The 24009-nt window shown below is 44.1% G+C and overlaps 1 protein-coding gene across 1 annotated transcript in view; it reads left to right on the forward strand.

The window, feature by feature from the left end:
- Positions 1-24009, forward strand: part of trpm7 (transient receptor potential cation channel, subfamily M, member 7) — a 175455-nt gene that overhangs the window by 58012 nt on the left and 93434 nt on the right. Inside the window, 7 exon segments of the mRNA XM_084337584.1 lie at positions 1481-1694; positions 5434-5558; positions 7002-7173; positions 8016-8190; positions 13955-14078; positions 15316-15388; positions 23432-23532. Coding sequence (XP_084193710.1) covers positions 1481-1694; positions 5434-5558; positions 7002-7173; positions 8016-8190; positions 13955-14078; positions 15316-15388; positions 23432-23532 — 984 coding nt within the window.

Raw genomic sequence — 24009 nt, forward strand, 5'->3', positions numbered from 1 at the left:
CCATATGACCAAATTAGGTCTAGCGTGCCAGCACTGAAGTCAATGGGAGGACGGGGACATTTCTGAACGCTTAAACTATGGCTATATCTTAAATTATGGCTATGGCTCTAATACACCCGTCGCTTATCAATGACTTGCTTGCAGTCAACATGTACGAAACGGATTGTTTTGTCATTGGTACATTTCCGTTTTATACCTTTTTGAATAAGAGTATAGTTTTGGAGATTTCTAGTAATTCCAGTGAAATCCGTGATAATAGCTCTTTAGTGGAATACACAAAACACGTTGTCATTTTTCGGCTGATTTATGAATAGTTTTCAAATAAACGCTTGATTATCGATAGTATATCTGTCCTTATGCACGCTAGAGAGGCGGGCTGAAAAATCGATTATCCATGACTTGGTCAGCGCTAACGTTACGCACACACACGCTCCGATGGTGGAGAAAAAAACATCTGATTAACCCAATACTGGTAAAATAGTCATTACCTCACATCAGATGTTCTGCAAAAAGATTAATCCAATTCCTGATAGCCATTCCAAATATTGATCGTGTCTATTGATCCAACGTTATAGTCCAAAACACATAATCGACCCTTCTCCCAGCCTCGCCAGTGAATGTGGTAACACGATACTGCTTGCCTGAGAAGGGAAACCCCGGACCGGAGTTTTTTTCCTGATGCACAGTCCCGTCCAATCCAATCCAATGATGTACAATACCATCCGGGAGACGATAGGCGGTGGTATTTGCCCTTTTAGAGCTCAGACCCATTCCCAATGATAACGTCATATCGAAAAATATCGCTAATAAAAGAAATAACGATTAAAACCAGAGTTTTCTCGGGTCTTGGCACGCAACGCGCATGGCGAGTTAACCCGACTAATCTCGTGGTTGGCACTGAATGGGTTAACATATATATATTAGGGATGTCCGATATTATCGGCCGACCGATATTATCGGCCGATATCGGCAGTAAAATGTGATATCGGAAAAAATATCACATTTAAATAAACATTTATTTAACCTTTATTTACCCAGGCAAGCAAGTAAGAACCAATTCTTATTTTATTTATTGTCAAAAGTATGCATGTTGGTTTAATTCAACAACAAGATATGTAATGTTCATTTTTACTTTTTTAATGATCATATTTTGCACAGATAATGCTTACATTTAGAAAGCCTTTTGAATGCATCCAGTGAAATTATTAGTTACCTGAAATTTTTTGGGGGGAAACCCTGCATATATCGGTATCGGAAATTTGAGTTGGACAATATCGGAATATCGGTATCGGTAAAAAAGCCAATATCGAGCATCCCTAATATATATATATATATATATATATATATATATATATATATATATATATATATATATATATATATTTATTTATTTATTTAAAAATAAATTGTGTGTCTCTGTCTCTGTGTGTGTCTCTGTGTGTCTCTGTCTCTGTGTGTGTCTCTCTGTGTGTGTGTACAGTACGTGCGGTTGTCCCACACCTCGCGGCCCGAGAGCATCCTCCGCCTGATGCTGAAGGAGTGGCAGATGGAGCTTCCTAAGATCCTCATCTCGGTCCACGGGGGCATCCAGAACTTCGAGCTGCACCCGCGCATCAAGCAGGTGGTGGGCAAGGGCCTCATCAAGGCCGCCGTGACCACCGGGGCCTGGCTCCTCACCGGGGGGGTCAACTCAGGTACACACCGCAGGGGTCAACTCAGGTACACACTGCAGGGGTCAGGGGTCAACTCAGGTACACACCAGGGGTCAACTCGGGTACACACTGCAGGGGTCAGGGGTCAACTCAGGTACACACCTCAGGGGTCAACTCAGGTACACACTGCAGGGGTCAGGGGTCAACTCAGGTACACACCGCAGGGGTCAACTCAGGTACACACTGCAGGGGTCAGGGGTCAACTCAGGTACACACCAGGGGTCAACTCGGGTACACACCACAGGGGTCAGGGGTCAACTCAGGTACACACCGCAGGGGTCAGGGCCTCATCAAGGCTGCTGTGCCCACCGGGGCCTGGATCCTCACTGGAGGGGTCAACTCGGGTCATTCATAATGTTTATTAATGCAATTAAAAAGTATATATATATATATATATATTTTGAGTACAGATGATGCACACACACCTTTACAGTGTTATGTTTACCAGTAGGATGTTATAACATTGCTGATAATAACAATTATTATTATTTTCTCACAGTAGTGTGTATATTAGGGCTGTCTTAAATACTTCGAAGCTTCGTTCGATGGGCACGGGATTCGAACGGGAAAATTAAATTAGAATATTATATAAAAAAATATTTATTATTAATTTTTTTTTACCTGCAAAATCTTGCGCCTCCAATGCAACAGACGTCCTACATTAACTCTGCCTCTCTCTGTTCACTACAACAAGCACAAGGGTTTCGTTTGTCTACCATTTAAAAAGGTTTACACTTTACAGCACTGACAATTCTCTATAGTATTTTAGTTTGACGAAGGTTGCAACATAATTATGTAATGTAATGTCATTGGCTGTGTAACGGAGAGCAGCCGCCCGACTCATTATTAATTTAATTAATTAATCCAATCCACTTTATTTATAGAGCACATTTAAAAACAACAAAGTTGACCAAGTACTGTACAAGTCCCACAACATGAGATCAAAAATAATATATATATATTTTTTTTTTTATTATTGTCGAAGCTTCGAATTAAAATTGAATCTTGGGCCCAGAAGCTTCGACGGCCAAAAAAGCTTCGAAGGTCAGCCCTAGTGTGTGTGTGTGTGTATATATATGTGTGTGTGTGTATTTTTGGCTAAAGTGCATAGAAAACAGTACTGGGCAAAAATCTTTTTGAGTTTTTATATAAATTGTCTTAGATGTTAACACTTTGAGTGCCGTTCACGTAGATATACGTTTCTGACGTCCGATCGTTGAGTGCCGAAAAACGTAGATCTACTTTTCTGTTTTGTTATTTATTTTATTGGCATTCATAATTCATCCAGGAAGCCTCCGGGAGCCAGCTGGACTCTGTCTGATATTGCAACGCCTCAATACCGCCGCCTGGTGGATTTCGGGCGAGTTACACTCCACTCTAGTCTAAACCGGAAGTGGCGCTCGGTGCATCGGGGAAAAGGCTCCGCCAGACATATGTTGTAACGTGGATCAATATACACACATTGAGTGCATTGGATCGCTTTCGAGATGCAAGAATCAATATGCTTTCTGCGTTTATTGCGTCATACAAACGGAAAATGGATCTAGCAGATCGACGTCAAATAATTCGAATTATTTTTCTCCAGACGCATCGGCCAGAGGTAAGAGGAACCCAACGTTATTTCAAGCTCGATTGTCCATCTATTTCATTGCAATCTGTCCGATCAACGTATGGTGTCTTACTAAAGAAAGACGTTAGTGACAATCAAGGAATCATAAACGACCCCCCCCCCCCCTCTTTCCTTCACGCATGATGGAGCATAATGTATAGCGTTCATATGCATTTGAATTTTTTAATATAGCGTGTATAGGAACGAAACGCCAATCGATAATGTATAATACGCGTCGGGGCCTATAGCACGTGTTCTAGGAATTACTGCTATACAGTCTAAAAAACATACTTATATTCTCGACGGTACTAACACGACAATGTATGAATGGAAAAATATAACGTTCCCACATTTGGAACGATAGATACCCGATGTTGAATGGGCCATAGTAATGTCAATATAGCTATAATATTTAAAAAGTTATAGCCCTGCAAAGAAGGTGAGCCACTCCATAGGGTTACAGCACTGGCAGAGAGTGGCATAAGATGGGCATATGCATGGCACCCAATGTGTTGATACATTTTCTTCTGTATTAGTGTGTCAAACTTTTCATTTAATTAGTTCACCGTCACAGTTCAGACCTACAGGGAGAACCCCATGCGTGCAGAAACAACACGGCCACAGGAGCACAGCGGGTGTTCTCTCGGAGTGGATCTGTGTGCTGAGGCAGCAGCTGTAATACCAGGCTCTGAAGCGTGTGTACACACCAGGTCATTTGGCCCCGTGTCACAGCAGAGGGTGTGTCAGACTACTGCTGCTGCCATGTAATCATGGTGTTAAGTCATCTCTACTCACAGGGGCTCAATTACCCAGAGCACTGATTACTCTAAATGACACTCTGGGGCTCCCTGGCCAGCTCTATGGTCTCTCTGGTGTTAGCTGAGCTGAGAGGGCAGAGGGCTGGTGGCAGGCCACCGCGGGGTTAATGTGGAGTCCAGGGACACTTGTTGCGGGCAACGTGGGACACGGCGACAAATTGACCTGTTTGGTGACGGAGCTGCTGCTGCTGTTCCTCCTCTCAGCTTCCTCCTCTCAGCTTCCTCCTCTTCCTCCTCTCAGCTTCCTCCTTCCTCCTCATCCTCCTCTCAGTCAGCTTCCTCCTCTTCCTCCTCTCAGCTTCCTCCTTCCTCCTCATCCTCCTCTCAGTCAGCTTCCTCCTCTTCCTCCTCTCAGCTTCCTCCTCTTCCTCGTCCTCCTCTCAGCTTCCTCCTCTTCCTCCTCTCAGCTTCCTCCTCTTCCTCGTCCTCCTCTCAGCTTCCTCCTCTTCCTCCTCTCAGCTTCCTCCTCTTCCTCCTCCTCTTCCTCATCTCCTCTTCCTCCTCTCAGCCACGGTGAGAACCAGCATTTAGAAGCAATTACGTTTGCCTCAATCAATCCCCGGTTTGCATTGAAAGTGTCAATGTCACTCTATTTCACCACCACCCTCAAATTAGTTTTTGAGTGAAAATAAGTTACAAAAGTAAAAAGGAAAAAAAAAGCGTTTTGGAAAATAGCTCTTTATTTGATTATCATAAAAAAGTGTTTTCTATTGGGGCGGCTAGGTAGTGCAGTGGGCAAGGCGCTCACCAGTGAGTCACCACCAATGCTGGGTTCGAGCCCAGCTCTCCGCATTGCTATCAGCTTGGCTGGTCGTTCATACTAATACAATTGGCAGTGTTAGGGGGTGGGAAGCTGATGGGTGGGGATCGGACGTTGTGGACAGCGACTCCTACAGGTCGGTTGGTGCGCCTGCGCAGCAGAATCAGGAAGCGACGGGGGCGGCGTGCCCTCCAAACGCAGACCCCCGATGCTGAGAGATTGTGCTGTACAGGTGAAAAGATGCAACGGCTGCTTCCTCAAGTACGCAGCCGGCTTGTGGGAGATATGGCCTAACAGCGTTCGAGACGGGGGAGGGTAGAATTGGACGATACGAAATTGGGATGGGAGAAAAATAGAAAATGGGAGAAAAAGTAGATAATAAAAAAAAAGTGTTTTCTATACAGAGATATCGACATCTGTAAATATCGGTATCGGCCAGAACAGCAATATTAATATCGGTTATCGGTATCTGCCACAATTTTCACATCGGTGCATCACTAGTCTTACTGACTGTTTGCCCCCCCTCCCCCACAGGTGCCGCAAAGCATGTGGGTGACGCGCTGAAAGAACACTGTACCAGGTCGTCGAGGAAAATCTGCACTATCGGCATCGCTCCCTGGGGCGTCATCGAGAACAGGAACGATCTGATTGGAAGAGACGTAAGGCACAGCCGTCCTGTAGATCTTAAAGCTCACACGTTATGAAAAACTAAACTTTTTCAGCGCTTGTGCACTTACGTCTCTGATGGGCCTACTAACACAAACTGTGGAATAAGACGACTCCGATCTTTCTGTTTTGGGGACCCCAGAAACCCATATTAACTTGTTGAAAAGGAGTAGGTGACGGGGGCCTTGCCTGGCTGTTGGTCAAAAACACCTCTCCCAGAGTTTTAAGCTAGGCTAGTGGTCTGCGTCCATTCATTTGTGCTAAGCTAGGCTAGTGGTTCATTTGTGCTAAGCTAATGGTCTGCTTCCATTAATTTGTGCTAAGCTAATGGTCTGCTTCCATTAATTTGTGCTAAGCTAGGCTAGTGGTCTGCTTCCATTCACTTGTGCTAGGCTAGTGGTTCATTTGTGCTAAGCTAGTGGTCTGCCTCCATTAATTTGTGCTAAGCTAGTGGTCTGCTTCCATTAATTTGTGCTAAGCTAGGCTAGTGGTTCATTTGTGCTAAGCTAGTGGTCTGCCTCCATTAATTTGTGCTAAGCTAGTGGTCTGCTTCCATTAATTTGTGCTAAGCTAGGCTAGTGGTTCATTTGTGCTAAGCTAGTGGTCTGCTTCCATTAATTTGTGCTAAGCTAGGCTAGTGGTTAATTTGTGCTAAGCTAGTGGTCTGCTTCCATTAATTTGTGCTAAGCTAGGCTAGTGGTTCATTTGTGCTAAGCTAGTGGTCTGCTTCCATTAATTTGTGCTAAGCTAGGCTAGTGGTTCATTTGTGCTAAGCTAGTGGTCTGCTTCCATTAATTTGTGCTAAGCTAGTGGTCGGCTTACATTCACTTGTGCTAAACTAGTGGTCTGCTCCCATTAATTTGTGCTAAGCTAGTGGTCGGCTTACATTCACTTGTGCTAAGCTAGTGGTCTGCTTCCATTAATTTGTGCTAAGCTAGGCTAGTGGTTAATTTGTTCTAAGCTAGTGGTCTGCTTCCATTAATTTGTGCTAAGCTAGGCTAGTGGTTAATTTGTGCTAAGCTAGTGGTCTGCGCTGAGCTAGTGGTTCATTTGTGCTAAGCTAGTGGTCTGCTTCCATTAATTTGTGCTAAGCTAGGCTAGTGGTTAATTTGTGCTAAGCTAGTGGTCTGCGCTGAGCTAGTGGTTCATTTGTGCTAAGCTAGTGGTCTGCTTCCATTCACTTGTGCTAAGCTAGTGGTCTGCTTCCATTCATTTGTGCTAAGCTAGTGGTCTGCTTCCATTCATTTGTGCTAAGCTAGTGGTCTGCTTCCATTCACTTGTGCTAAGCTAGTGGTCGGCTTCCATTCATTTGTGCTAAGCTAAGCTAGTGGTCTGCTTCCATTAATTTGTGCTGTGCTAGGCTAGTGGTCTAGAACATTCTAATGCTGGCCAGTGAAAGCTCCAGAAGGGTCCCTCACCGCCTCGCTCTCCTCCAGGTGATCGCTCCCTACCAGACCCTGCTGAACCCCCTCAGCAAGCTGAACGTCCTGAACAACATGCACTCCCACTTCCTGCTGGTGGACGACGGTACCGTGGGCAAGTACGGTGCGGAGGTCAAGCTGCGGCGAGAGCTGGAGAAGCACGTCAACCTGCAGAGGATCCACGCACGTGAGACCCCCTGACCCCTGACCCCTGTCCACCTGACGCCTATCTGATTTCGTATACCAGGGCTGGGTTAAAAAAAATCGATTTCCCGATTCTGAATCGATCTTCATTTGAATGATCGATTCATAAAATCCTAAGATCTTTCTTTAAAAAATATATATATATTTAGTAGGGATGTCCGATATTATCGGCCGATATCGGCATTAAAATGTGATATCGGTTGATATCGGTATCGGAAATTAAGAGTTGGACAATATCGGTATATCGGTATCGGTAAAAAAGCCAATATCGAGCATCCCTAATATTTAGTTGTTATGCCGATTCCCTTCCTTGGTCGGTCTGGGGAGGGTGTTGTAGACCCTCTGCAATTAAGTTTGGCCTCGGGACAGGCATTTTCCATTGGTTCTCCCAGCCCACGTGACCATTTCTAGCATTTCCATTGGCTATAGTGACAGACAAAGATAGTGGGAAATACAACAAATCTACGAAACCCCTTACTGAGACATCACCCAGACGTGACATTATGCAAAAGCCAATGTTCCAATAAAAAGTACATTCATGTAACTGCTTGACGGTCAATTCTTAATGTAAACATTGATATTTTTATAACAATGTTAAGAGGGTTCCTTGAACCACTTAAATGGCATTGATTCCAATTTAATCGGAAATCGACTCGGGACCTTGTGAGTGGGTTAGGTTGACATTCAGCCAAAGACCTCTGACCATTTCCTCATGGCATTTTGGTGTAAATGGACTGCATTCATATATAGCGCTTTTATCCAAAGAGCTTCACAACTTATGCCGTGTGTGTGTGTGTGTGTGTGTGTGTGTGTGTGTGTGTGTAGGTATCGGTCAGGGGGTCCCGGTCGTCGCCCTGATCCTGGAGGGGGGTCCTAACGTCATCCTGACGGTGCTGGAGTACCTCCAGGAGAGCCCCCCCGTGCCCGTGGTGGTGTGCGAGGGAACGGGCCGAGCCGCAGACATCCTGGCCTACGTCCACAAACAGACCGAGGAGGGCGGGTAGGGTCCCCCTGTTATACATCCTACAGACTGAGGAGGGCGGGTAGGGTCCCCCTGTTATACATCCTACAGACTGAGGAGGGCGGGTAGGGTCCCCCTGTTATACATCCTACAGACTGAGGAGGGCGGGTAGGGTCCCCCTGTTATACATCCTACAGACTGAGGAGGGCGGGTAGGGTCCCCCTGTTATACATCCTACAGACTGAGGAGGGCGGGTAGGGTCCCCCTGTTATACATCCTACAGACTGAGGGGGGCGGGTAGGGTCCCCCTGTTATACATCCTACAGACTGAAGAGAGAGGGAGGGTCCTCCAGTTAAACATCCTACAGACTGAGGAGAGAGAGAGGGTCCTCCAGTTAAACATCCTACAGACTGAGGAGAGAGCGAGGGTCCTCCAGTTAAACATCCTACAGACTGAGGAGAGAGCGAGGGTCCTCCAGTTAAACATCCTACAGACTGAGGAGAGAGGGAGGGTCCTCCAGTTAACACTTTCAGTGCCAGGGACGTCATACTCGTTTTATTAGGCCCCCCACTGAGTGCCCACGACGACAAATATCGTTTTATTTGTTTATTAGTGATCTGATTTCATATTTCATCAACCGAGTCTCCCGTTGGTACAGCAGCTCCTCCAGCAGCTCAGAATGGAAAAAAGCGCCCCCTATCGTCTATCCCTGTGTAACTGCAGGTCAGTCGCTTACAGTCGATATGTAGAGGCGGAGCCAGCTGGCTCCTTGAGCTGGCAAGCTGTCTGCTCAAAATGGAAGTCATCGCGGGACGGGAATCAGCCTGGAATATATATTCACAGTAGCCAATACTCAATCAATAAGTGTGATCGATATTTGGAATGGCGATCAGGAATTGGAATGATCTTTTTGGAGAACATCTGATCTGAGGTAAGGAATCTATTTTACCAGTCTTGGGATAATCAGAGTTGTATTCGCTGAGATCTCAGCGTTTGCCCTGTGTGTGTGTGTGTGTGTGTGTGTGTGTGTGTGTGTGTGCGCGATCGCTGATGAGGAAATCAGAGAATAGATTATTCAGCTCCGGTCTCTAGCGTGCATACGTACACATAATACTATCGATAATCTAGCGTTTATTTGAAAACGATGAAAAATGACAACGGTTTTGTGTATTCTAGAATATTCCAGTAAACGTCTTTTATCATGGAATCATTATATTTTCCTTGAAAACAAGGGCTTTTCAAAATGCTATAAAACGAAAATGAACCGATAAAAAAACAATCCGCTTCGACAATGTTGACTGGAAAACGAGTCATTGATAAGCGACGGGCAGATTAGACACATAGCCATAATTTAAAACATAGATTAGGCGTTTTTAACGCTAACATTGAAGTGGATGGTGGGCATTCAACCGGTAAATCAAGGTTAAGCAAGGGCTCTGAAAGTGTTAAACATCATACAGACTGAGGAGAGAGGGAGGGTCCTCCAGTTAAACATTGTACATTATATATCATTTTTTTATATTGATAGATAACTTATTACTAGGGATGTCCGATATTATCGGCCTATCGATATTATCGGCCGATATTGGCATTAAAATGTGATATCGGAAAATATCGGTATCTGTTTTCAATTTTATTTTATTTTTTATTTTTACATTTCTATAACCTTTATTTACCCAGGCAAGCAAGTAATAACAAATTCTGATTTTATTTATTGTCAAAAGTATGCATAATGTTGTGTTAATTCCACAACAAGAGATATGTAATGTTAATTACCTGAAATTAAAACCCTGGGAAAACCCTGCATATATCGGTATCGGTTGATACCAGACCAGTTGATATCGGTATCGGAAATTAAGAGATGGACAATATCGGTATATCGGTATCGGTAAAAAAGCCAATATCGAGCATCCCTACTTATTACTAGGGATGTCCGATATTATCGGCCTACCGATATTGGCATAAAAATGTGATATCGGAAATTATCGGTATCTGTTTAAAAAAAGAAAATTACATTTATTTAACCTTTATTTACCCAGGCAAGTAAGAACAAATTCTTATTTTATTTATTGTCAAAGTATGCATACTGTTGTGTTAATTACACGACAAGAGCAGTGTTAATTTTGTTGACTAAATTGATGACGAAAGATGTTCGTCAACGAAGGTTTTTTTCATGACTACAATGAGACGTGACGTCATGTTATTGAATATCATGTGACGCTAACGAGACTAAATAGTTTATTAAATATCGTTGACCACAACTGACGACACAAAAATGTAATTTATAAAAACCAGGATGAAATTTCTCTTCATGTATGTTGATATTGTTGACTAAAACAAGACGAGACAAACTAATTATGACTTTTCTTAATGCCATCGTCCCGAGTAGAGCAGTGTGACGGGGAGCTCTGTTATTAGCATTAGCTGGAGCTATTTGAAAAGCTAGTTTTAGCTTAACGTTACCTTGGCTAAAGTTGGGACTATTCATAATCCAGCTGCAGACCTGCAAGCAAAAGTACAGCAAGTTGGCAAAGGAGTATTCCAAGGTAAATAACTTTGTCACCAGTAACGTTACATTGTTTGTATTTCCATCTAGATCACGTTAGCTAGTGGCTAAGCTAGCTCACGCTAATGTGGCTAACTGCACACAATTAATGACACAATGCAGACAGCCATACCGGTGACAATGTTTAGCTTTTAGTGCCAAATGATAAGAGTCTGAGGCGGAGTCTCAAAAGAGAATGTTGAATGTTTTATTTTGCATTAAAAATCACAACAGTGCCTCTGCTAGGAGCTAACTGAACCGGAGGCGACTGGATAGGAAGTGCGCAACAATGTATAATGTCCGTGTGGAACCAATGTGCCAACAACTATTCCGTGGGTGAAGCATAGTTGAGCATAGTTGTCATTTAATGATACTAATACTAATACAACCACCTGTTGTTGAATAAATAACATTACTTTCTAGTTATTACTAAAAAACAGTATATATTATTAATTATTAATGAGACGTTGAGCTGTATGTGTGTCATGAATTTCCCCAAGGGGATTCATAAAGGAATATCTTATCTTATATAAAACAGTAGCTGTAAAAAAGAAAAGAAAAAAAGTTTTATAATTTATATAATATAATTTTTTTTTATGTATGCACTGGTATCAGATTCCCCTAGGTTAAAAAAATAAATGCGCAATTTAAATCAGAAAATGTTCCATGTTGACTATTTCTGACTTCTGACAAGTTTTTTCCCATTAACTAAAAATAGACAAAAATGTCATACGTTTTCGTCGACTAAATCTAGACTAAAACAAAAAAGACAAAATTGAGACAAAAACTGACTAAGACTAAAATGCTCAGACATTTAGTTGACTAAAACTCACTAAACGAAAAATAAATGAAGATGACTAAATATGATAAACGAAAAAGGAGCACTTGACACATGACTAAGACTAAAACTAAAATGAAAATAGCTGCCAAAATTAACACTGGACAAGAGATATGTAATGTTAATAACCTGAAATTATTCAGTTTTTTTGGGCCGGAAACCCTGCATATATCTGTATCGGTTGATATCTGTATCGGAAATTAAGAGTTGGACAATATCGGTATATCGTAGGGCTGACCTTCGAAAAATTTGGAATTCGAAGGTTCTGGGCCGAGATTCGATTTTAATTCGAAGCTTCGAGATAAAAAATAAATTTAAAAAAATTATATATATATATATATATATATTTTTTTTTATGTTGTGGGACTTGTACAGCACTTTGTTCAACTTTGTCAGTGCTTTAAAGTTTAAACCGTTTTAAATCTTAGACAAACTAAACACTTTGCTTTCATGAAATATTGTAAGCCGTCATTTGAGGCTTTATAAAAGCAGCACAATGAACAGTGCCGAGTCCGACCTCATCTTAGCATTGCTTGTTGTAATTAACAAAGATAGGCAGAGTTGATTTTGCACCAAAAAAATATAAAATATAATTTTTTTTCTTTTTTTAATCGAATTTTATTTTCATATTCGAATCCCATGCCCATCGAACGAAGCTTCGAAGTGTTTAAGACAGCCCTAGTATATCGGTATCGGTAAAAAAGCCAATATCGAGCATCCCTATTGCATATTGATATTGTAAGGAAGGGGCAGGACCAGATAAGCTTTGCTTCTTTCTGTCCCTTCTCGAAACAACCATTTGTCTTGAGCTATGTTGACTAGGGGTGGGACGGTACGCAACCGAACCGTGTACCGTTCGGCACGACCTCCACGGTTCCGGGGATGCGGAAAAAAAAATAAAAATAAACGTAATTTGCCACGGAGCCGGGAGAGGTGAGCGCTGGCTGCAGGCAGCAGCAGCAGCACTGCAGCCAGGTGCTAGTCAGTTTGTGTAAAAATGGCAAGCACAATATAAATCAATCTTCATTACGACTTTAAAAACATAGCCATTAACATTACATAGGCCTACACACATCTTACTTCCTCCTCGTGGTAAAATGATGTGCCTGATGTCAAACTGCCTCATTCTTTCAGTTTTTGCATGACTACGTCCTTGAGAATAACTGAAAAGTTGGATTATTTTTAGGCTATATATATTTTATGCTGATTCTGGTATTTTTGGAGTACATTTTTTTTAATAAAAAAACAATATATCGAACCGAACCGAAAACCGTGACCAAAAAAACCGAGGTACATACCGAACCGTGGGTTTTGTGAACCGTCCCACCCCTAATGTTGACAATTGCTTCCATGTCTAGGAAGATATATTTTATTTATTATTATTATTAAAATTTTTATTTTTAGTTATTTCAAGTTTGTGTGTTTATGGTTGTTTGAGAAAAAGAAAGAAAGAAAGATACAGACTGAGGGTAGGCTCCTCCAGTTAGACTCTAACCAGCTAAGAGGAGCGCGGCCTCCCACACATGGCTACTTATTGCAGTGAATCACTCACCTTGCTGCTGGTAGGTTGGATTTGGCTTTTAATTTTTTTTTAAGTCTGCAATGTTTAAGCCACTAAGAGCAGGTTTACAAACATCACATCTATTACCTTAGTCTTCTTTCTAATCTCTATCGCTCTCGTCTCTCTAATCCCCCTCTCGTCTCTGTCTCGTTTCTCTATCTCTCTTGTCTCTAATCTCTATCTTCATCTCTGTCTCATCTATCTCTCTTGTCTATCATCTCTCATCTAATCTGTATTTCTAATCTCATCTAATCTATATTTCTCATCTCTAATCTATCATCTCTCTCTTTTTTTGATCCACTTTTTCTCCTTTCTATTTTTCTCCCATCCCGATTTTGTCGTGGCAATTCTCCCCTCTCCTCTCTCTTGATCGTTGCTCGCATTTGCCCCCCACTGGCCGGTTGTAGGGAGGATTAGAAGCCCATCGCATGTCCCCTCCGATACATGTGCAGGCAGCCAGTCACATCTTTTCACCTGCCAGCGTGGACTCTCATTGGCGAGGTGTAACGTGTAGGAGGCTCACACTGCCCCTGCCATTTTCCTGTCTCTGCTGTGCAGGCGCCCCAACCGACCTGTAGGAGTCGCTGTTTACAACGTCCAGATTACCACCCATCAACTTCCACCCGCTAACTCTGCCAATTGAGTTAGTATGACGGCCGGCCCAAGCCGGAGGCAACGCTGACAGCCGGATTCGATACCGGAGTCTCATGCGTGACGAGCGCAATGACCGCTGCACCACCCAGCCGCCCCAATCATCTCTCTCTTATCTCTAATCCCCATCTCTCACTGATCATTTTACCTAAAGATGTTTTTCAACGCCCCACTAGAAGGAGACTTTGACTCTTCTCTGTGATCCAGGGGTCTTCCCGACGGAGTGGAGACTGACATCATCGCGACCATTAAGAAAACCTTCAACTTCAGCCACAGCGACGCCATCCATCTCTTCCAGACTCTGGTGGAGATCATGAAGAGCAAAGAACTGGTAAACATGGTTCCATTCAGGTTTTCACCACCAGGTCTACCTGCTAGAGGAACAGCCATCCGCTATTCCTGTTCTTAGATTAATCCTTCCAACAGTTTCATATATTTTCAGTTAAGGGTCAATTGATATTCTCATGGTATGAAACGGACATTGTTTTTTTTGGTCAACTACTTGCAGTGGCTTCTGAAGTAGTTTGCAGCATAGATTTGTTTTGGGAAAAGAAAAGGCAGATTGAATACAGTTTAGTGTTTCCTGTGTCAGTGGTGTTAGTTTGGTGTTCCCTTCAGTGGTGTTTGGTGTTAGTTTGGTGTTCCCTTCAGTGGTGTTTGGTGTTATTTTGGTGTTCCCCCTCAGTGGTGTTAGTTTGGTGTTAGTTTGGTGTTCCCTTCAGTGGTGTTAGTTTGGTGTTCCCTTCAGTGGTGTTTGGTGTTAGTTTGGTGTTCCCTTCAGTGGTGTTAGTTTGGTGTTCCCTTCAGTGGTGTTTGGTGTTAGTTTGGTGTTCCCTTCAGTGGTGTTTGGTGTTAGTTTGGTGTTAGTTTGGTGTTCCCCCTCAGTGGTGTTTGGTGTTAGTTTGGTGTTAGTTTGGTGTTCCCCCTCAGTGGTGTTTGGTGTTAGTTTGGTGTTCCCTTCAGTGGTGTTTGGTGTTCGTTTGGTGTTCCCTTCAGTGGTGTTTGGTGTTAGTTTGGTGTTATTTTGGTGTTCCCTTCAGTGGTGTTTGGTGTTATTTTGGTGTTCCCTTCAGTGGTGTTTGGTGTTCCCTTCAGTGGTGTTTGGTGTTAGTTTGGTGTTCCCTTCAGTGGTGTTTGGTGTTAGTTTGGTGTTAGTTTGGTGTTCCCTTCAGTGGTGTTTGGTGTTAGTTTGGTGTTCCCTTCAGTGGTGTTAGTTTGGTGTTCCCTTCAGTGGTGTTTGGTGTTAGTTTGGTGTTCCCTTCAGTGGTGTTTGGTGTTAGTTTGGTGTTCCCTTCAGTGGTGTTTGGTGTTAGTTTGGTGTTCCCCCTCAGTGGTGTACAGTACAGTACAGTACAAACCCTATTTAAACATGGTCTGGCATGATGTTGACTAGTACAGGTAATAATTGTGTGTCTTCATATGTTCTACTGAGGAATGAAAAGTTCTGAGTTTCATAGTCCAGTTATGAGTGCAGCTTCATGGATGAAACCGGTTTAAAAACAAAAGTTAAAAGTGAACTCATCCTTTACATCTTCAGTCCTGATGTCTCTTTCCTCTCTGACCAACAGATCACTGTGTTCCACATCAGCTCAGAGGACTGCCAGGACATCGACGTGGCCATTCTGAGGGCATTACTCAAAGGTAACGAGCAGAGGACTGCTGTTCCCCTCACCGATACAGAAGCTCACTGATACTGATGCAGAACTTCAAAAAGTTGGGAGCACCAGCAAAAATTTAGGAGCACCCACCAAAATGTAAGGAGCACCAACAATATATATGTAATCGGCGCCCAAAATAAATTCACCGGGGATGGGAAAAATCTACCCGCCAAGCATATTTCTTACCGGCAAAAAAACAACACATTTTTGTGTCACATATATATAAAATGTAAAGACTAACTCAAAAGATAAGACGCATATACTGTACATATGACACATATCTATGTGTACATGTAAGTAAGTACAGATGACTTAATATAACGTTTAGAAACAGCAGTCTTTCAAGTGTATTTAAAGGTATGTGCTTGTTTGTACAGAGATCAGTACAGTACAGGTATACTTGCATGATTGACAGCCTATATGGTGGTTGTCTTCCATTGGATGTCCTTTTCTGTACAGTTGCACATTGCTGTACTCCACCCAGTAGGTATGAGAGTTTTCCGTTATTTGTCATGTTTTTAAACTCTCTTTGGGTGTTTGCAATTCAGGTCGCACCAGAACAATTATTTGCACTCGCACAAATGCTCCCAATTATATTTTTAGGTCGCACAGATAAAATGTTTTAAATTAAATGTTAAATATTCAACAACAACACTGAGGTAGGCAAGTTTGTGATCATGTTTTAAATTAAAAACAGTAACACACTGAGGTAGGCAAGTTTGTGATAATTTTTTTTCATTAAAAACAGTTTCATACTGAAGTTTTAATTAAAAACAGTTACAAACTGAGGTAGGGAGGTCTGTGATCATGTTCTAAATAAAAACAGTTACACACTGAGGTAGGGAGGTCTGTGATCATGTTCTAAATTAAAAACAGTTACACACTGAGGTGGGGAGGTCTGTGATCATGTTATTAAATTAAAAACAGTTACACACTGAGGTGGGGAGGTTAGTGATCATGTTTTAAATTAAAAACAGTTACACACTGAGGTAGGGAGGTTTGTGATCATGTTATTAAATTAAAAACAGTTACACACTGAGGTGGGGAGGTCTGTGATCATGTTTTAAATTAAAAACAGTTACACACTGAGGTGGGGAGGTTTGTGATCATGTTCTAAATTAAAAACAGTTACACACTGAGGTAGGGAGGTCTGTGATCATGTTATTAAATTAAAAACAGTTACACACTGAGGTAGGGAGGTCTGTGATCATGTTATTAAATTAAAAAGTTACACACTGAGGTAGGGAGGTTTGTGATCATGTTCTAAATAAAAACAGTTACACACTGAGGTAGGGAGGTCTGTGATCATGTTCTAAATTAAAAACAGTTACACACTGAGGTAGGGAGGTCTGTGATCATGTTCTAAATTAAAAACAGTTACACACTGAGGTAGGGAGGTCTGTGATCATGTTCTAAATTAAAAACAGTTACACACTGAGGTGGGGAGGTCTGTGATCATGTTATTAAATTAAAAACAGTTACACACTGAGGTAGGGAGGTCTGTGATCATGTTATTAAATTAAAAACAGTTACACACTGAGGTAGGGAGGTTAGTGATCATGTTTTAAATTAAAAACAGTTACACACTGAGGTGGGGAGGTCTGTGATCATGTTATTAAATTAAAAACAGTTACACACTGAGGTGGGGAGGTCTGTGATCATGTTATTAAATTAAAAACAGTTACACACTGAGGTAGAGAGGTTTGTGATCATGTTCTAAATTAAAACAGTTACACACTGAGGTGGGGAGGTTTGTGATCATGTTATTAAATTAAAAACAGTTACACACTGAGGTGGGGAGGTCTGTGATCATGTTATTAAATTAAAAACAGTTACACACTGAGGTAGAGAGGTCTGTGATCATGTTCTAAATTAAAAACAGTTACACACTGAGGTAGAGAGGTCTGTGATCATGTTCTAAATTAAAAACAGTTACACACTGAGGTGGGGAGGTTTGTGATCATGTTATTAAATTAAAAACAGTTACACACTGAGGTAGAGAGGTCTGTGATCATGTTCTAAATTAAAAACAGTTACACACTGAGGTAGGGAGGTCTGTGATCATGTTTTAAATTAAAAACAGTTACACACTGAGGTAGAGAGGTCTGTGATCATGTTCTAAATTAAAAAGTTACACACTGAGGTAGGGAGGTTTGTGATCATGTTATTAAATTAAAAACTTTTCTATACATTTCAGCGCCATAATCCAAAACTGACATAAAGACTGCTTCAACAATCCTCTCTCTGCTCATTTAGTACCCAAATGTTTTCCCAATCTCTACATTTTGGGGTGCATGCCATACTCTGATTCTGAAGGGGCTTGTTGGGAGTCAGGAGATGTGTGGTGTTTTGTTATCGGATATAGATCTGTTTGGAGAACAGTCTCCCAGCTCTGCAGCCTTTGTGTTTCTACTGTATGCCTTGAAGAGGATCGTTTTGCCGGCTTTTCACAGGACCTCATCCTTTCAACACCGTCTCTTCTCACAGCTTCTGTCCTCCTGACCCTCTTCTTCTCTGTCTGGGAACAAGAGAGCTCAGCCTCTTCTCAGCCTCTTCTCAGCCCCTTCTCAGCCTCTTCTCAGCCCCTTCTCAGCCTCTTCTCTGCCCCTTCGCCCCTCTTCTCAGCCTCTTCTCTGCCCCTTCGCCCCTCTTCTCAGCCTCTTCTCTGCCCCTTCGCCCCTCTTCTCAGCCTCTTCTCGGCCCCTCTTCTCAGCCTCTTCTCAGCCTCTTCTCAGCCTCTTCTCAGCCTCTTCTCAGCCTCTTCTCAGCCCCTTCTCAGCCTCTTCTCAGCCTCTTCTCAGCCTCTTCTCAGCCCCTCTTCTCAGCCTCTTCTCAGCCCCTCTTCTCAGCCTCTTCTCAGCCTCTTCTCAGCCCCTTCTCAGCCTCTTCTCAGCCTCTTCTAAGCCCCTCTTCTCAGCCTCTTCTCAGCCTCTTCTCAGCCTCTTCTCAGCCCCTCTTCTCAGCCTCTTCTCAGCCTCTTCTCAGCCTCTTCTCAGACCCTCTTCTCAGCCTCTTCTCAGCCCCTCTTCTCAGCCTCTTCTCAGCCTCTTCTCAGCCTCTTCTCAGCCTCTTCTAAGCCTCTTCTCAGCCTCTTCTCAGCCCCTCTTCTCAGCCTCTTCTAAGCCCCTCTTCTCACCCTCTTCTCAGCCTCTTCTCAGCCTCTTCTCAGCCCCTCTTCTCAGCCTCTTCTCAGCCCCTCTTCTCAGCCCCTCTTCTCAGCCCCTCTTCTCAGCCTCTTCTCAGCCTCTTCTCAGCCTCTTCTCAGCCTCTTCTCAGCCTCTTCTCAGCCTCTTCTCAGCCTCTTCTCAGCCTCTTCTCAGCCCCTCTTCTCAGCCTCTTCTCGGCCTCTTCTCGGCCTCTTCTCAGCCCCTCTTCTCAGCCCCTCTTCTCAGCCTCTTCTCAGCCTCTTCTCAGCCCCTCTTCTCAGCCTCTTCTCTGCCCCTTCGCCCCTCTTCTAAGCCCCTCTTCTCAGCCTCTTCTAAGCCCCTCTTCTCAGCCTCTTCTCAGCCTCTTCTCAGCCTCTTCTCAGCCTCTTCTCAGCCCCTTCTCAGCCTCTTTTCAGCCCCTTCTCAGCCTCTTCTCAGCCTCTTCTCAGCCTCTTCTCAGCCTCTTCTCAGCCCCTCTTCTCAGCCCCTCTTCTCAGCCCCCTTCTCAGCCTCTTCTCAGCCTCTTCTCAGCCTCTTCTCAGCCCCTTCTCAGCCTCTTCTCAGCCTCTTCTAAGCCCCTCTTCTCAGCCTCTTCTCAGCCTCTTCTCAGCCTCTTCTCAGCCCCTCTTCTCAGCCTCTTCTCAGCCTCTTCTCAGCCTCTTCTCAGACCCTCTTCTCAGCCTCTTCTCAGCCCCTCTTCTCAGCCTCTTCTCAGCCTCTTCTCAGCCTCTTCTCAGCCTCTTCTAAGCCTCTTCTCAGCCTCTTCTCAGCCCCTCTTCTCAGCCTCTTCTAAGCCCCTCTTCTCACCCTCTTCTCAGCCTCTTCTCAGCCTCTTCTCAGCCCCTCTTCTCAGCCTCTTCTCAGCCCCTCTTCTCAGCCCCTCTTCTCAGCCCCTCTTCTCAGCCTCTTCTCAGCCTCTTCTCAGCCTCTTCTCAGCCTCTTCTCAGCCTCTTCTCAGCCTCTTCTCAGCCTCTTCTCAGCCTCTTCTCAGCCCCTCTTCTCAGCCTCTTCTCGGCCTCTTCTCGGCCTCTTCTCAGCCCCTCTTCTCAGCCCCTCTTCTCAGCCCCTCTTCTCAGCCTCTTCTCAGCCTCTTCTCAGCCCCTCTTCTCAGCCTCTTCTCTGCCCCTTCGCCCCTCTTCTAAGCCCCTCTTCTCAGCCTCTTCTAAGCCCCTCTTCTCAGCCTCTTCTCAGCCTCTTCTCAGCCTCTTCTCAGCCTCTTCTCAGCCCCTTCTCAGCCTCTTTTCAGCCCCTTCTCAGCCTCTTCTCAGCCTCTTCTCAGCCTCTTCTCAGCCTCTTCTCAGCCCCTCTTCTCAGCCCCTCTTCTCAGCCTCTTCTCAGCCCCTTCTCAGCCTCTTCTCAGCCCCTCTTCTCAGCCTCTTCTCAGCCTCTTCTCAGCCTCTTCTCAGCCTCTTCTCGGCCTCTTCTCGGCCTCTTCTCAGCCTCTTCTCAGCCTCTTCTCAGCCTCTCTTCTCAGCCTCTTCTCAGCCTCTTCTCAGCCTCTTCTCGGCCTCTTCTCAGCCTCTTCTCAGCCTCTTCTCAGCCTCTTCTCAGCCTCTTCTCAGCCTCTTCTCAGCCTCTTCTCAGCCCCTCTTCTCAGCCTCTTCTCAGCCTCTTCTCAGCCCCTCTTCTCAGCCTCTTCTCAGACCCTCTTCTCAGCCTCTTCTCAGCCCCTCTTCTCAGCCTCTTCTCAGCCTCTTCTCAGCCCCTCTTCTCAGCCCCTCTTCTCAGCCTCTTCTCAGCCCCTTCTCAGCCTCTTCTCAGCCTCTTCTCAGCCTCTTCTCAGACCCTCTTCTCAGCCTCTTCTCAGCCTCTTCTCAGCCTCTTCTCAGCCTCTTCTCAGCCTCTTCTCAGAGCCTCTTCTCAGCCTCTTCTCAGCCCCTCTTCTCAGACCCTATTCTCAGCCTCTTCTCAGCCTCTTCTCAGCCTCTTCTCAGCCTCTTCTCAGCCTCTTCTCAGCCTCTTCTCAGCCTCTTCTCAGCCTCTTCTCGGCCTCTTCTCAGCCCCTCTTCTCAGCCTCTTCTCAGCCTCTTCTCAGCCTCTTCTCAGCCTCTTCTCAGAGCCTCTTCTCAGCCTCTTCTCAGCCCCTCTTCTCAGACCCTATTCTCAGCCTCTTCTCAGCCTCTTCTCAGCCTCTTCTCAGCCCCTCTTCTCAGCCTCTTCTCAGCCTCTTCTCAGCCCCTCTTCTCAGCCTCTTCTCAGCCTCTTCTCAGCCTCTTCTCAGCCTCTTCTCAGCCTCTTCTCAGCCCCTCTTCTCAGCCCCTATTCTCAGCCTCTTCTCAGCCTCTTCTCAGCCTCTTCTCAGCCTCTTCTCAGCCTCTTCTCAGCCTCTCTTCTCAGCCCCTCTTCTCAGCCCCTCTTCTCAGCCCCTCTTCTCAGCCTCTTCTCAGCCTCTTCTCAGCCTCTTCTCAGCCCCTCTTCTCAGCCCCTTCTCAGCCTCTTCTCAGCCTCTTCTCAGCCCCTTCTCAGCCTCTTCTCAGCCTCTTCTCGGCCTCTTCTCGGCCTCTTCTCAGCCTCTTCTCAGCCTCTTCTCAGCCTCTTCTCGGCCTCTTCTCAGCCTCTTCTCAGCCTCTTCTCAGCTTCTTCTCAGCCCCTTCAGCCCCTCTTCTCAGCCTCTTCTCGGCCCCTTCTCGGCCCCTTCTCGGCCCCTTCTCGGCCCCTTCTCGGCCCCTTCTCAGCCCCTTCTCAGCCTCTTCTCAGCCCCTTCTCAGCCCCTTCTCAGCCTCTTCTCGGCCTCTTCTCGGCCTCTTCTCAGCCTCTTCTCAGCCCCTTCTCAGCCCCTTCTCAGCCCCTTCTCAGCCCCCGCCCACACACTGTGAATTGAGTGATTATGTTCTCATGTCCTACTAGACAAAAGGCAGGAATGTGCTGTTGGCTAACCGCCAAGCCCAGAGTCAACTCTTTAAGACTGATTCTGACGGAGCAAAGGCTTTAAAGAGGCACATGCAAATATGTGGCTGGCACAAAAGGCCCGTTCACCTGGTTGAACCAGTGACCCATCCTCCACACAAGGAGCCTCGAGGCAACCAGAGCTCTCAACCAGAGCTCTCAACCAGAGCTCTCAACCAGAGCTCTCAACCAGAGCTCTCAACCAGAGCTCTCAACCAGAGCTCTCAAGTCGAGACTCGCAGGAAGCAATGAAGCCCCTCCCCCCCAACCCCACTAAGAGTGAATGAATGAATCTCTTCTAAATATAGATCAGGCCAGGGAATGTGTGATTGAGTTTTCAACTGTACTGGGCTTTAACCCTTTCACTGCCACACTACAGAAGGTTAACCCTTTACTATCACACTACCGACTGATTAACCTTCTGTAGTGGCAGTGAAAGGGTTAACATGCTGTTGTGTGGCAGTGAAAGGGTTAACCTTCTGTGTATTGTCCCAGTGAAAGGGTTAACCGTTTGGTAGTGCGGCAGTGAAAGGGTTAATACCACAGTAGTCTCTCCAGTCAGAAGTGTCATGTGTGTGAAGTCCATTTAGAATGCCCCCCCCCCTCCCAGATGAAACTCTGATTCACAGCATAATCTATAAACATTACTGTGTTAGATCTGTGTGTGAGATGGTGTGTATTTACTGTAGTGATAAACAGATTAATCAGGCCGTTTACATTTAGTCATTTAGCTGAAACGCTTTTATCCAAAGCGACTTACAAGTTCTGTACGACAGGTCATCAGGAAGGATACAACTCTATCAGCTGAGGAACAATGTTCATCAGAGTGTTGCGTGTTACAGTGTAGGTTAGTTTATTAGGACAAGTGCATGACAGTATGGTGTGTTAGGGTTAGATTTTATTTATTTATTATTATTTTACTTTTTTCTTCATTTCAGATAATGATTGAAGAAGTGCGTCTTTAGTCGACAGCGAAAGATTGGACGGGTTTCGGCTCCTAACTGGGGTTAGGCCGTTATCTGGCATCTTGATATACCGGTAATCGGCACCGGCTGATGACCTCGTCCACATGACCGATTAACATGTTAGCGCTTCCCCTTCTGTCAATCACACAAAGTGTCAATTGATTCCAAAATCTTTTATTTATTTTCAATACATTTATTTAGTTTGATACATTTGTTCATTTAGAATAATACGTAGAGTGCATATCTACTAAAGAATGGAATATAAAGTGCAAATTCTACTAAAGAATGGAATATAAAGTGCATATCTACTAAAGAATATAATATAAAGTGCATATCTACCGGTACTAAATAATGGAATATAAAGTGCAGATTCTACTAAAGAATGGAATATAAAGTGCATATCTACCGGTACTAAATAATGGAATATAAAGTGCAGATTCTACTAAAGAATGGAATATAAAGTGCAGATTCTACTAAAGAATGGAATATAAAGTGCATATCTACTAAAGAATATAATATAAAGTGCATATCTACCGGTACTAAATAATGGAATATAAAGTGCAGATTCTACTAAAGAATGGAATATAAAGTGCAGATTCTACTAAAGAATGGAATATAAAGTGCATATCTACTAATGAATGGAATATAAAGTGCAGATTCTACTAAAGAATGGAATATAAAGTGCATATTAATAGAAGATAAAGTGCAGATCTAAAGAATAGAAGATAAAGTGCAGATTCTGCTAAATAATAGAAGATAAAGTGAATATTATACTAAAGAATATAATATAAAGTCCAGAGTGTAGATCTACTAAAGAATAGAATATTCTATATATTTCTTGTCTTGTCATTCATTTGTATTTCTAACGGATGCAGATTATTATTATTTTTGTCTTATCGCCCCCTTCAGCCCCTGCCGTCTAAATATCTGTATTGATCGGCCGTTGAAAACCCCATATCGACCACTAATGTACTCGTCTGTTGTACTCGTTCTGCTGCACTTTGGTTTATGTCCTCTGCGTCATTTCAGGCACCAATGCGTCGGCCTTTGACCAGCTGGTCCTGACACTGGCCTGGGACCGAGTGGACATCGCCAAGAACCACGTCTTTGTATACGGACAGCAGCTCCTGGTACGTACTGTATATACAGACAGCAGCTCCTGGTACATAGTTTGTTGTGTCTAGGTGGGATCTCTGGAGCAGGTGATGTAATGAGTTAGTTTGTTGTGTCTAGGTGGCATCTCTGGAGCAGGCGATGTAATGAGTTAGTTTGTTGTGTCTAGGTGGGATCTCTGGAGCAGGCGATGTAATGAGTTAGTTTGTTGTGTCTAGGTGGGATCTCTGGAGCAGGCGATGTAATGAGTTAGTTTGTTGTGTCTAGGTGGGATCTCTGGAGCAGGCGATGTAATGAGTTAGTTTGTTGTGTCTAGGTGGGATCTCTGGAGCAGGCGATGTAATGAGTTAGTTTGTTGTGTCTAGGTGGGATCTCTGGAGCAGGCGATGTAATGAGTTAGTTTGTTGTGTCTAGGTGGGATCTCTGGAGCAGGCGATGTAATGAGTTAGTTTGTTGTGTCTAGGTGGGATCTCTGGAGCAGGTGATGTAATGAG

The sequence above is a fragment of the Notolepis coatsorum genome (assembly GCF_963971535.1).
Source record: "Notolepis coatsorum genome assembly, chromosome: 20".
Classification (NCBI taxonomy): Eukaryota; Metazoa; Chordata; class Actinopteri; order Aulopiformes; family Paralepididae; genus Notolepis; species Notolepis coatsorum.